Source organism: Sander vitreus, chromosome 16, assembly GCF_031162955.1.
Source record: "Sander vitreus isolate 19-12246 chromosome 16, sanVit1, whole genome shotgun sequence".
In the NCBI taxonomy this organism is placed as follows: Eukaryota; Metazoa; Chordata; class Actinopteri; order Perciformes; family Percidae; genus Sander; species Sander vitreus.
Genome location: NC_135870.1, coordinates 23,176,209 through 23,190,992, shown reverse-complemented (window position 1 = coordinate 23,190,992; position 14,784 = coordinate 23,176,209). Strand labels below are relative to the sequence as shown.

The 14,784-nt window shown below is 41.0% G+C and overlaps 1 protein-coding gene across 1 annotated transcript in view; it reads right to left on the bottom strand.

Annotated features, from left to right (window-relative positions):
- arrdc1b (arrestin domain containing 1b) overlaps positions 1-14,784 on the bottom strand; it is a 43,786-nt gene that overhangs the window by 11,026 nt on the left and 17,976 nt on the right. The window contains exons 2-3 of the mRNA XM_078270636.1: positions 9,593-9,703; positions 2,682-2,732 (exon numbers count right to left, since the gene is read on the bottom strand). Coding sequence (XP_078126762.1) covers positions 2,682-2,732; positions 9,593-9,703 — 162 coding nt within the window. The remainder of the gene's footprint in view (positions 1-2,681; positions 2,733-9,592; positions 9,704-14,784) is intronic.

Here is a 14,784-nt window from a genome sequence, read left to right as displayed (position 1 = left end):
GGTGATAGCCAGACTACCCCCTGTGCCTGAATACAGCCTAACAGAGTTGCTAGCATGGCTGAAAGTCTTCTCTGGATGTCTACGTTACATATAAACATCATCTCAACAACATTTAAATGACTAGATTACAATCAGGGTTCAAAATTAGCACCATTTACTAGCCTAATGCTGGTAAAATATGCAAGTGGCTGGTAGATTTGCTTCACTCACCAGTCACCAGCCAAAAAAACAATGTTAATCTATTAAAGTGGCTGGTCAAATTTGAACATTCACTAGCCATTTGGCTGGTGGACAAAAAAGTTAATTTTGAACCCTGATTACAATATGTATCAGTTCCTAATTATAAAGTTGAAACATGAGTTATATGAGGTCTAAGAAATATTTCAGTCTTTATCCGAATTCAGTTCAGTTTTAAGCTTGACCTATAACCTGCAAATCACCGAATGTCAAAGTAACCTTTTTTTCTGAATTTAGATCTTGTCAGAGGAGTACAGATCAAGTAGAGAAGGGTTCATTTTCTTAATGTGGAGATACATTGGTTGTGAGAAGGAATCTCGTTTGGAGGTAACACTATTTGATTTCAGGAGGTCTGGCTTGTCAGGAGAAGCAGCACACATTTCACTTTGTCTTTGTCTGACAGCATGCTCCCTGATTTGAGTGTAGCAGCCAAATCCTTCCTCCCTGCTCAGTGTTGATGTTTTGAAATGTATCACAGTTGACAGTTTAATTTCAGAAACCAACAGTGAGACAGGAGGATATTTGCCTTGTCTTCTGCTATGGAATTTGATCATTAGCTGCTCACTGGTTATTCCGTTTAATTGAATGAAAACAAGGATTCTTACATGCTCATGCATGCTCATCTTCAAATGATAACAGTTTAAATCACCTTTTCGTCTATTTTGTTCTCTCTCCTCTTTCTCAATTGTGTCTTGTGTCCCTTTGGAATGAGGCCATCCACCATTTTTATCCAACCCTGTTTATCCCTCTAAGTGTCCTTGTATGGAGCTTATCTCAGCCTACGCCTTCCTCCTCTTTAAATTTCTTTGTTCACTCTGTGAGAAATGATCAGGCCTGAACACCACCTGATGCCTCGACTCTAGATAAATGAGTTGGACTTGTCAGAGGAAATTCTGTTAGTCCTTCCCTATCGAGCTGTTGTTAAAACACACCGACATTGCTCAAGGCTCCTTCTCCTAACTACCTACCTGTGAGCATCAACAGGATGACCAACAACCCTCTAAACCCCACAATGTCCTTTGCCACATTTCTACTGATCTTCTCCCTTTCCTGACAACCTTCATCATTTTTGCTCATTTTATAGGTTTTCCTCATGAAGGACGAATGTATTGCAGGGCTGTTGTATTAGACCATTAGTTTTAGCTTAGATAGTTAGTTGGTAGAACGATGTGAAAATGAAAAAACAAATGGAAAAATTGTTATTTGTACAGACTTTGAACTTGTGTATGTACTAATAAAAAACTATTTAAAAAAACCAAAACACTGCTGCATTAGGAGAAATACTATAAAGCTCGTTAATCAACTGGCCAAAAGAAGAAAAGAAACTGTGAAGTGAATTTTAAGCAAACTTTTGAAATGTCACGAAAAAGGAAATGCTAATTAGGCGCGTTTCCATCAACTGGTGTGGTGTGGTTAGTTGTTGTTTCATGTCAGCTAGGCTTGGCCATGATTTATGCCGTCCTTTTAACATTTCTTCAATTCAACTTTGTTGTTATTATACTTGCGTACAACAAAACAGTATTGTCATTCCATGGGCATTTTTAGGCCGTTACTGACAGGACAGCTGAAGACATGAAAGGGGAGAGAGAGAGGGGGGAATGACATGCAGCAAAGGGCTGCAGGTCGGAGTCGAACCCGGGCCCACTGCGTCGAGGAGCAAACCTCCACACATAGGCGCCCGCTCTACCAACTGAGCATTCCGGGCGCCCCTGCCAAGTCTATTTTGAAGACATATAAGAGCATATCCGTTTGCTGTACCAGCAGGGGGCAGCAGGAGACACTTGACTCTCCAATGCCACTTCTCACTACATTCTAGTTAACATGCCCTGTACTGATGCTCTCCAGTCTGAGGGCCTGAAAGGCAGGGAGGGCGAAGCATGGGGGCATGAAGACCAATTAAACACTGACTGCACAACAGGGAACTAAAAATAACACAACCCCCCCACCCCCCCTTGTGCTTCAGCCCACGCCTGAGAGAATGTAAGATACTAGACAGATATTGCACTGTGTGTGCCCTCACAGGTGCCATGTATGTTTAGCTGATCTTTGCGTCATCGTGGTGTTGTCATTTTTTCGGCCAGCGGTTAAAAATCAACTTACGTGTTTGTGAACAAGTGGCACGGGTAATAAAGATGAAATATGACGCTGAGGCACACATTTGGCATGTTCCTGACAAATCTTTTAAGCATTAACTACGTAATGATCCTTTACACACCATTGCTATCACAGATCTGTGTGTGTCTGCTTTGTGTCGGAGACAAGGGGCTTAGGGCTGAACACTTTGTAAGTTCACATACTAGAAAAACGTATCAGATGTTATCACACCTGCTTGCTCATTTTACCGACGTCATCTGGACCTGGAATATTATTACAGGAACTGAAGGCGTGCCCCCGACATGAAGGAATGAGGTTAAACGGGTCATCAGGGTTAATCCCACACTTACCTGGAATGAGAAACTGGAAGGGGAAACTGTGTTCGCCCGCAGCCAGGGTTCCTGTAAAAAAAGGGAAGGCTTATCAGTTACACAGTAGACAGACAGAAAAGAAGAAAAAACTAAATGCTAATGACATTCATGGGTGCATATATAGTGATTATTATGAGTTATTATTATACGTTTGTGTGTATGATTGTCTTTATTTCGACTTCACACATCCCTTAGTAAACATTAGATCCCCTTTGGGGATCAGCTACTTCCCAGTGGGATGGAGTTTCTGAGACAAACAGGCTTTGTTGTTCAAAGACAGCAGAGCCGAGATGTTTTCCGTTGTGAACGAAACTAGCAACAGAAACCAATCAGCCAGCGTCAGAGGAAGCCACGTGTTGGCCTTGTGTCGGCCAACACGTGTAGCTGGCAAAGTTGGAGAACTTCTCAGCAAAATTAATCAATGATTTATAAGCACAGTGGGGCCGGCAGCAGTGATCGACCCAAGACTGAGTGCATTCTTCTGCTCTGAAACAATCTATGGGTCAGCATCTTTGGGTCCAAGTCTGCCCCTATAGATAAAATGTTAATGTTATGACTCTGATTGTCAAACAAAACCCTGTCTACTCCGTATGTGGCACTCAGGCCCAAGCCCACTAGTTCCTACTGAAGACGTAAAACTATTAAGATATCAGGCTTTGGGTATACAGACAATACTTATTAGTAGCATCAGTTCATTGTAGGTTTTCTTTTCAATTAGTTAACAATAAGAAACATATAGCCCATCAACTGCCATATGCTAGATGTAGACAAAATGTATTCAAAATCTCATGCAAAGAAAAACAGCGGTAGAAACAAAACAAACACATCAGCTCAATCAAGCAGCAGTGCAGAAGAAAAAAAAAACCCTGCAAACTCTGTATTACTGAGGTTATCAGACAACACAGGGTAAACTGGTGCAGACCTTGCTGTGTTTCCAGAAGCACATGTGGCACATTCTGAGGATCTCAACAGGAAGTGCTCCTGAAATATGAACCGGTGTTTTGGAATAAAACAAACTCTGTTAAGTACAATTTTCTCATACTTGTTTACATCACAAGCTCAGTTAAAGTGATACGAGCATAAGGGCCTTTCCATCCCTGTCATACTGATAGCACCTTGAGAGAGTCAGCTTATTCATTCTCAAGATGAGCTGACAACCCAAATAAATTCTCCCAGACAGCAACATGTATCACCTCATTAGGGACGGGCACGACTTCTTCCGTTAGTGCTCAGACTGTGTGCGTGTTCATTTGCATTCTGTTTACTGTTTGAGGAAGCAGTCATGCTCTCAACCAACGCTGTTGCAGGCTTCAGCTACTTTATATACTCAACTGTAGAGAGCCTAGCTAACACGGGTACAGGCAGAAAAACAAGACGAAGGAAAACAATTCAAAGGGGTATATTAGATCATATATTGTATAGAACAAACTGAGATTCCTAACTTTAGGATACTAAACCTAACCAGATTTGAGTATCCAACTAACCATATCAATCATAGACAATTCAAACCCATTCTACCTACAGCACTAATGACCAGAAAAGACTATGACACTGGGGGGACAGGGCAATCTACAAGAAAGATCTATAAAAGACTGTAAAGGAACACCTCACCCTCAAAATGATCATTTGTATATTAATCACCCTGTGTTACCCTGAATTGAAGAAAAAAAAAAAATGTTTCTCGCATGTCTCCACGGTCTCTACTACTTCACTTCTAAACTACTTGTCTCCGTAACACAGGGTGAGTAATTGATATAGAAATGATCATTTTGAGGGCGACGTATTCATGAAGTCTAACTGTAACTTCCAGGTTACGTTCCAGAAGTAAGAAATGCTAATTAAAATTATATTGATGCTTTTTCAATGTAAATGAACCTGCTCCACTGCAAATGCCAACATTTGGGTACATTCTCAACTTGTTTTGCTTCATTTAATTTAGTAGTTATTTAATTATTATGTATTTATTTGTATTCATTTTATGTACATATGTATAACTGAGTATGCATTTACGTATATATTTCACAGTTCTTATTATGTTTTAATCTATGTTTTCATATCATTACTTTTTTATTTCTATTTATTCAATTGTTTTTCTCAGGTCCAATGTCAGGGAATGTTCCATTATGTTTAAAAAAATAAAAAAATAAAATAAAATTACTGTATGTAATGATGCAAATTAATAAAAACGCAGCCCTGAAACATAAACATTTGTGTAGACACAGAAGTTTTTATTGTTTATTTGCTATTTTAAACCAACAGTTACAGTTACAATAATGTTAACGGTTAAATGTGCCTTTATTGTAATTTCTAAGCACACACAGAAACAAAACGAGTCCTCTGCTGGCAGTAGCTCAGTCAGTAGGGAGTTGGGTTGGGAACCGGACGGTGCTGGTTCCCGGAACCAAAGTATGGTGGTGGACTGGTAGCTGGAGAGGTGCCAGTTCACCTCCTGGGCTCTTGAGCAAGGCACCAAACCCCCCTGCTTGGGGTGCTTTTCCATGGGCAGCTCCCTCACTCTGACATCTCTCCATTAGTGCTGAGCATGTGTGTGTAATTCAGGCCTGTGTGTAATGTGTGTAATAACAGAGTCAAAACTTTGTAATTTCCCCTTGCTGGATAAATAAAGTATACATTTGTATTATTATTATTAATAATTATACATTAAAACAGTGGGGGATATTGCCAGTGCCTTTTGGTCAGGGGGCACTGACAGGCCCACTGACCCAACATCCATGTGTTTGCTGGTTGTCTAAATATAACACATGGTGACATATGTAAGACCTTGTAGTTGATAGTGACTGACAGAGATTTTTGAAAGTCTGTTCTCATTTAGTAAACTAAAAGAAAACAATGTTGCAATGGCTTTACTTCAAAATTTGCAATTCTGGTGATTTATAATTAATTTTCAAACATGATGACAAAAAAAAACATTGTGCAGAGATGTGTAAAGTATCATCAGTGAAAAAACTAAAAATGTGTAAAGACAGGAAATGCTACAGTGAGTCTGTCTCAAAGCATGGTCTAAATATAAAGCTGTCGGTTTAACCACAACCCAACTGCAGCAGTGGGAGAGAGATCCTTAATTCCTGAAGGTCCTAAACTGAGAACAGTGACAGGATGAAGAGCGGATCACTGGTCTTCACTCCTCCAACCGCCAAGCATCTGTGGCATACCACATTATCAGTCAGCCAAAGTGAGCGTTGCTTGCTTTGCATAGACGTGTGTGTGTGTGTGTGTGTGTGTGTGTGTGCGCGTGCGTGTTGGTCTTCCGTCACCCTTCCTGTCTGGCTCTCCCTGTGCCGCTCAACCCTTGGGGGCAGACGGCCCATTTTCGGAAGAGAATGGGATACGGAAATATGGCAGAGATAAAGGGGGAGCACAGAGGGATGGTGTGTAATTAATTAAGTCTTTCTCTGTTTGGAGTGTGGAGTGCCTGGAGTTTTACACTCTACTCTGTGTGTACATACGTCCACAATGTGGCAAATGGTGGTATTTATTTTGTTTTATTTGTTTTTTTATTTATTTTATTTATTTATTACTGCAAAGTTTTTGCACACCATATAGTTTTACAAACTAATGGATAGAGATTATTTTTCACAGTTTGAGTCATTTTACAATTTCTCAGACTAGCACCGAAACAATAGTATACAGAATAGTTTCTGTACAAATATTAAAATTATACTTTTTCAATACTTTACTTTAGAAAACATGAATAGGTAAATCCACCTTTTTTAATTTTACGAAAAAAACTAAATTCTCATGTTAAATGTTGTCTACACACAAGCAGCTTTCCAATAACTTTGCCTAAATAAAATAGTCTAAAACTCTCTTACTATCCATTAAAAGCATAAGTCAGCAAGACAGAAAATCTGACCAGACTGGCTTTCACTTGACAAATTTGAATACTCTCAACACAAGTAGGTCTGCAGGGTTTCCCGCAGCACTTTGCAACACACGCCTGTCGCCTTAACTACGTCGTCGTCATCAAAAGAAAAGTGAATGATCTAATGAAGCAGAAACGCTTAATGTCAGATAACGTCCATAATAATTAGACTTTGGGTTCGATTTTTTTGACAGTTTTCAGTGGTTATGAGGAGCAATATGAGAGAGAAATTTGGTGATCACTGATCGTTGTTTAGGTACATTAAACCACGTTAAGCTTTTTCACGTTAGGACTTATAAAGCCCATGAGAACCGTGGAGAGTCAACCCACAGCGGCTCCACTGCCCTGCTGAAAATGTGAGGCAGAAACACCTAATGTCAGATAGCGTCCATAATAACAGTTTTCAGTGGTTATGAGGAGCAATGTCGTTTATTCACATTTAAAGGGATACATCGCTATTTCACCGTCGCGTGCGTCGTTGTTTGTGGGAGTTTGTCAACAAATGTGCGGGCAGAGACGGGGTGAGTGGACTTGCCGGAGCGTTGGCATATGGCGCAGAGAGCATTTATATATGTATCTCTGTCCTGTTCACCTCTCGCGCATGGATTCTCAACGTTCCGGCTGTTGCCCAGTCTTTGAGACACAGCCAGTGTTTTTTTTCATCATTACACGCTATTACGGTTAGTTAGCGTAGTTAAACACTACACAGACAGTGAAATTACGTGTCCTGTTTTTATTTCACGCATACTATCTGCTCTGAGTGAGTGGAGCTATGGGCTGAGCTCTGTTATCTCAGAGCTGTTTGTTTTGGAGAAGAGTTGTCAGGTGAAGTGGAAGAGAGTGGGTCACGAAGGATAATGGGAGCCATACGACTAACACTGTTATTGACAGCAAACCCCACCCTACCACCTTAACTAACACATTTTCTGCAGGAAACCCTGGGTCTGTACCAGAAAAAGTGTTGAGGTTCGATACAACTGTTTTCTGTTACTCATAATTCAGTAATAGTGTCTTTTAAATATCATTTTTTACATTGAGTTGCTGTAAGTTTACTATATTTATTAATACTCAGGGGTTAAATTGGGATTTGATGTGTGTGTGTGTGTGTGTGTGTGTGTGTGTGTGATTCTGCTAAAACATTGTTTTAGCAGAACATCAGAGCAATTCACATTCTGTTATTAAATTTGTCAGTTTCTGACTTATTTTTCTCCCTACCTTGCCATCCACCTGTCACTCTCTACCATCTGTGCTGTCTGACTTCTTGGTTTTATTTTATGGGGGGCTGGCAACCAGCATTAAGGTGCAGTACCGCCACATAGACTGAGGTTGCTGATCTGTTAGGTAGCTTTTAAGAAAACCCACTGACAGAAAAAAGGAAACCCCATGAAAGTTCTTATGTTCGCAAGTTCTTACATCACCTCATTTAGGACTATGTTCTCTATCTACAGCTACCAAGAAAACATGTTTTAGTCATTGTTTGAATAATTAAAACATGAAAAGTGTAAAACTATATACATTGTTAAAGATGTGCTAAGTTAAGCGTCCCCTGATGACATAGAAGAGCGTAGGCTACAGCCCGGCCCAATTTAATCTACTTATCTACCAACCGTTTGGATAATGCATATGTTTTTCTTTTGTAAATAGCACAAGACCTTTTCAGCTCATTCAGTAGTATGCTAACAGGTCTGCATGTTACTGTGTGGGAAGAGTGTGTGCATGTTTATGCCCGTTTGTTGGTTCAGTCTGAGTAATCTGAGCCGGCTCTGAAGCCAAATTTTCACTTCCCGGTTTGCCAATTGATGTCATACATGTTCCAAGCACAAAACAAGCACAAGCAATCCAACATTCTACTTACAATTACACTACTTGAATAAATGCATTATCACATGTTGAAACTCACTCCTGTGAGTTAAACACACTGAACTGCTTCTTGGTGTTTTAACCAGCATGGATTACATGCTCCAATGACTGCCGTTAAGTCCCACGGTGTGATTTGCATTTACAACACACTTCATGCATACGTGGCACATTTCCCCTTCTGGCTGTGGGCGGCATCAGCAACAAATACAAAAGATGGAAGATGACGCTCACAACAAAAGACCCTTTAAGCTCTCGTATCCACGGGTGAGCCAGGCGTGCAGCAGGGCAGTGTGGTACCAAGAAACTGGGAGGGGGGGCGAAGACATGTGCCAAACACGCACTGCCAAACACCTCTCACCTCAGAGAGGCAGCCTGCCTGTCGGCATGCTGCATGCGGCATCACTGCAGGGGACTGCTACTCTGACTGATTGAGGCTTTAACTCCTCGCTACACGGCTGCAAAAACCTGCTGCTGCCATTGTGACATTAAGCCTGTTGCAGCAGATTTTCTATAAAACAAATAAGGGGGGAAAGGCAGAACGGCTTCAATCACTTCATACAATGTTGTTATGACAGGGACGTTTCAGTGCTCTCAGAGGAGAGGGATGAAACAGTTTGTTTCATAATGCATGTCAGTTGAGAATCTGCAGGTGCATGTGCTTTGCTCTTAAAAAAGGACCACACCAGTGTTTTTTCATGTTTAGAACAGTTTTCCTTGACTTCCAGGCAGCCATTGGTTTCTATTCACTGTAGTACACATCAGATAGGTTATCTACAAAGTAGCAAGTCTTCACAATTTTTGACAGTGTGCACAAATATGAATGAAGATCAACATTTGCTGTTAGAAGTTGTTCGTGCACCAAATGGGCAAAACATGTAAACTAGAGATATTCCGATACCAATACCAGTATCGGTAGCGGCTCCGATACTGCCTAAAACGCTGGTAGTCGGGGAGTTTATGCACCGATCCGATACCACGTAATAAAGCCCTAAAGAAAATCTACGTTAAAGTAGTTTATTTATGTTCTTGAGAAAGGCGCCTTTAAATAAAATGTATTATTATTATTCATAATAATATACCATTCATGCACCTGTGTGTTACAACCAGCAGAAATACAAAGACATTATCAAGCTTTTTCTGTCATCACCTTTGTCAGCAACAGACAGTGTGCTGTTGAAGTACTGCTCCTCCAGAGCCCACGAGGCGTCTTTCATTTTGTTGGAGATCCCACATGAGCCCTGACAGTTCACCTTGATGGCTGTGGAAAGAGGAGGAAAAAATGAGTCACTCTACAGTCTGGTCCTTTTAATGCATTTACTGTTGGTTTTTTTCCTTTTGCCAAAATGTCTTGTTTCATCTGGCAAAAATTCTTCATGTAAACAGCTTTGGAAACTTGCCATATAAACTGTCACTCTGATTCTTTTTGTCAAACTGTCTGCTGTGGTAAAGTGTTGAACTTTGTCTTGTAAATATTCAAATCCGGCTTTGTTATTTCTGACTCTTGAGCGTGACCTAAAAACTTTAAACAATAACTTCCCTTAGCGATCCTGGGAACACTCCAATGAGAATCATTATTCACATTCATTTTATTTAGAAAGAGAAAAACGGTGCGGTGCTTTCACTTGACACTGATTGAAGTCTCGTGGTGCATTCAAAGTTACTTTTCCCATCTGGTGGTTGTTTTTGTCGTTTAACAGCAATTTACTGGTGAAATAAGTTGTTGTTATAAGTTATCGTTATTACATTATTAATAAATCATTTAATTTTGATCATATGGCCTTAGCAATGAACAAGCTGTCCTTTAAAGTGATGGTTCGGAGTAATTTCACCCTAGGCTGCTTTGCACCTTGACCACGAGCCAAACAACCCTCCATAAGCTTTTTTCCCTTGTTATAACGTTGGTCGAGTTAGCGTTATCAGCTGGGTAGCTTAGTGCAGGCGCTAATGGATCCACGTTTGTATCTTGTAATTACCCCACTAATAATGCCCGAAATGATACCAAACCTCTACAGTAGTACAAATAGTTTCTGTACTTATAAAATGAGGCATTAGAAAGTTTGTAACTACACCAGAAGTATATTTAAATAACACTTGCCTGATGGATACTCCTCTCGGCTGCTACCACGCTATCTGCGCTATCGTGCAGTACTTACATAATACTACTACATACTTCTGGCGTAGTTACAAACTTCCTAATTCTTCGTTTTATAAGTACAGAAACTATTTGTACTACTGTAGAAGTTTGGTATCATTCCGGGCATTATTAGTGGGGTAATTTACGAGATACAAACGTGGATCCATTAGCGCCTGCACTAAGCTAACCAGCTGATAACGCTAACTCGACCAACGTTATAACAAGGGAAAAAAGCTTATGGGGGGTTGTTTGGCTCGAGTTCAAGGTGCAAAGCAGCCTAGGGTGAAATTACTCTGAACCATCACTTTAATGTCGCCAACTGTGGTTTTGTGCTCTTCTTTTTCTTTTTAAATCTTTCTTTAAAAAGGTATTGGTTCAGGCACCGGCACCGTCTTAAAAGTATCGCTTTAGCACTGGTATTGAATACCCAACCCTACGACCACGTGAAAAACACAGACCGGCTGCACACACTGATTAGCATGAGAATGACTTGGTGCTGGTCACGTGCATCCTGCTGCAGTGGTTAATAATCACAACAGGCTGTGAATGGAGTTTCTGTCGACAGATAGAAGAGAGGAGGAGGGAGCTGATGTCAAAATGAAGAGGTTACTGGTTTGGATCACAGCACTGATTGTTTGTCACCTGCAGAGTCATGCCACACCTGCGTTTTACTGGGGCGATGAGGGAGATGATGTTTGTGATGATGCAACAGGTTAGATAAAGCTGAGGTCTTATCTAGGGCTGCACAATCTACTGTTTCTTTGATCGCCACCACGACATCAACTTGCGCAGTAAACACATCGCGAAAGGCTGCGACGTATCGCGAAAGACACTTTTTTGTGTTAGTTGAAAGAAAATATCAGCAGAAAACGGCGCTTTAAAAATGTAACTGTCATTCTTTTTTTTAGTGGTGTCTTTTATATCAACTTCAATGTTCAATAGAATGTTGGAAATGATTTCCTTTCATTTGTTTTAAATTCAACTAGCAAGTAGTTGTATTTTAGCAGAAATTCAACGTTATCGCAGCCCTAGTCTTATCAAGATTACTCATAATACAGAAGAATGACAAACACACACACACCCACCCAAACACCCACAAACACCCACACACACAAACACCCACCCAAACTATTTTCTTGGGAACCTGAATTAAGTGTTTCCCTGCCTGTTGAAGTCGGCCAGCCACAATACATGAAACAATTGTTTTGGTCAAACTAACAATATAACATCATATCATATATCATATTTGGTTGTTGTTGCTCTTCTCCATAAAAGCCTACCAGCCAAGGTGATTGAACGTTGCTTTTAATGTGAAGTAAATGCATTTGAAGATTTTTTTTTTGGCGTTATGCCAGTGGATGAGGTTAACACAAGAGAACTGGTGAAGTTAAGCAACATGCTTTCCAGTGCAGCTGCTTAGTGTACAGGAAATTATGTCTACCGTCTTCTCACGCTTGATTCAGAGATCAAGATATCAGTTTTTGTCAACACAATAGCCTTCAAAAGGTTCACACACTAGCACTGGATATGTTCTATGACACACATCAACAGTTCCCCTACGAGGAAAAGAACTGAAGTGAGCACAGCCTCGCTCTCTCATGCTCTGTATATATCACCCCTCCTCTCTCTATCCCTTGATCCGTCTGTGAGGAAATGAAATCTCTCTGATAACACAAACACACACACACACACACACACACACACACAGAAGCCAGAGGATTAAACAGAAAGATGGCCCAGTCAGTATTCTGATAAGCAGACAGACAGATAGATGGGGCTCAGTATCGTTCCAAATGTTTTGTTTGTTTTGTTAATGTGACATCTGAATGTGTCACCTTCATTCTTTCCCTTCCTCTTTAGTAGGTGTGATTTGCATAATAATGTTCACCATCTCATTTTAGTGTGTTAGCATTTTCTAATTAGCACTATTAGTATCGGACTAATTCAAATTTGACCTGGTGGAGGTGCAAGATGAAAAGTTAAAATGAGCACCAAGTGTTTCAAATTCATCTTGAGGGGAACATCACGTCTGCACCAAGTTCCATGGCAATCCAGCCAATATTTGATGAGACAAAACAAAAATGTGAACCTGCTGCTGGCGCTAGAAGAACAGTCAGGGGATCAGTAAGATTTATCCTCTGGCTACCATGGATATTTGTTCATGGCAATCCATCTAATAGTTGATATTTCAGTAAAAAACTAAAATGCCAGCCTGCTAGTCGAGCGGGTTTTAGAGATATTTCAGCCTGGACAAAGTGGTGACCAACATTACCATCCCAGTAGGCTTTAAAAAATCTGTTACTTGCAGCCCTAATATCAAGGTACGTAATTACATTAATGCAAACATCCTGTTAATCCAATAATGTGGATTGTTCATTGATTTGCAACATTCCCCGCAAATAAATAATACAAACAGAGACAGGTCTACCTCATAAGAGTGTAACAAAATGTCTACCTACTGTCATCATATTGCCCAACCCTGAATGACAGTTTTCGATACACAATGCTACAGACATGATTTGGTCGCTACTCAAAAGGAATTCTGGTATGATAAGAACATGTGCAGGCAAAGAAACAACAACCCTAAACACAGGCTCTGATGTAAAAAGTATCATACCTCAAATAGTGTTTGACCAATCACAGGCTCACACCCATGCAAGATCCTGTGCTGGCATCACACACACAGAGACCCTGTGCTGGCATGGCATCACATCACATCACATCACACACACACACACACACACACACACACACACACACACACACACACACACACACACACACAAAGTGGCAGATGGCTGGGCTCTCTACACCGGCACGACTGTTGGCACAGTTTGGGGGACGATGGAGGGGACCTCTGCTGCCGGTAAAAACCAAAACCAAAATCTGCAGCTCAACACAAAACACTAAACACAACGGTGGCCTTCAGCCATGCAGACTAACGTCCATTTATTTGGTCATTAACTAAACCCTGCAATCTGCTCGTCCAGCCATCTGCCTCACATATTTAGAGAATAATACTGGAGAATACTGGAGAATAATGGAGTCATCATCACACTACACAGAAGCAACAGCAAAAGTGTGAAGAGGACAAAAATGACAGAAAAGGGAGCCATTGCTGTGACAAGATATTGTTTACAGCTGGAAAAGTGATGAGCTCAGCCCATGAAAGGTCAGCGCAGGGGTAATCTGTTAATATCCCTGACAGCAACAGCAGCAGCAGCAGCAGCAGCAGCAGGAAGAGTGGCTGCAGCACAGCTGAATAGTGAATAGTTGTGTCATAAGAGATGGGTTGCTTTGGCAGAGAGACTGGCCGTCTGCGGCTGAATAATGGGCCGACCTCTCCACCGGCACATGGAGCCAGATGGACCAGGAGTGGTGATGATGCGTTTGACGAGACGCGGATGCAGACATAAAGATATGTCGTCACATTTCACCACGGACGCCATTAGGGCAGTAGAAGTCCAAAACCTTAACTTAAACTGGAGTCTTTTGCCTGGTTCTAGTATAACCTCATGGGATTTAGCATTTTTGCAGAGATCATCTCTGTTCTTATTCCTGTGAATATACAAAACTTTCCCTTTGCCCCTTCCATGCAAATTATGGAGACTTTAGTGAGAATAACATGTATAGTTACGTCCATCCACTTCCATCAGCTACAGAGAGAAAGATTCAACATAATTAATAGAAGACCAGTGATTATGATATCTTTTGTGTGCTTTTTTCGGTGCTGAAACTGTGCCACTAAAATCAGTTTACAAATCAATTTGAGGCAAGAAATAGTCCTTGAAGTTCCAGATCCATGCTAAATGTGTGATCTACGATGCCCAGTTCAAGTAGTTCTTTACGTTAAAAGTCTGAAATACTGCAGTGCTATTGCAATTCACAAGATCTGGTTTGGTTTTGTGAAGCTGACATCCACACACCAGCGGAGGGATCACACCTTGTTACTGCCAGCACAGGAACCTACGCCAGAAGCCAGCTCTCCACAGAATAAACCACAGCCTGAGGGAGACTGACACTCAGTAGTCAGAGGGAAGCTGGCAGCAGAGCATGCTCTGACTCAGCAGCTGTCTGGATTTGTGGCCAGGTTTGTTGTTACATGTCCATGTCCTCTCCACAGTTCAATGAGAGTGTCTGTAGGCGGAGATAATCCTGGTGCTACTACTCATTAGATTTTATGAACTAGACTGTGTGGGCAGGCA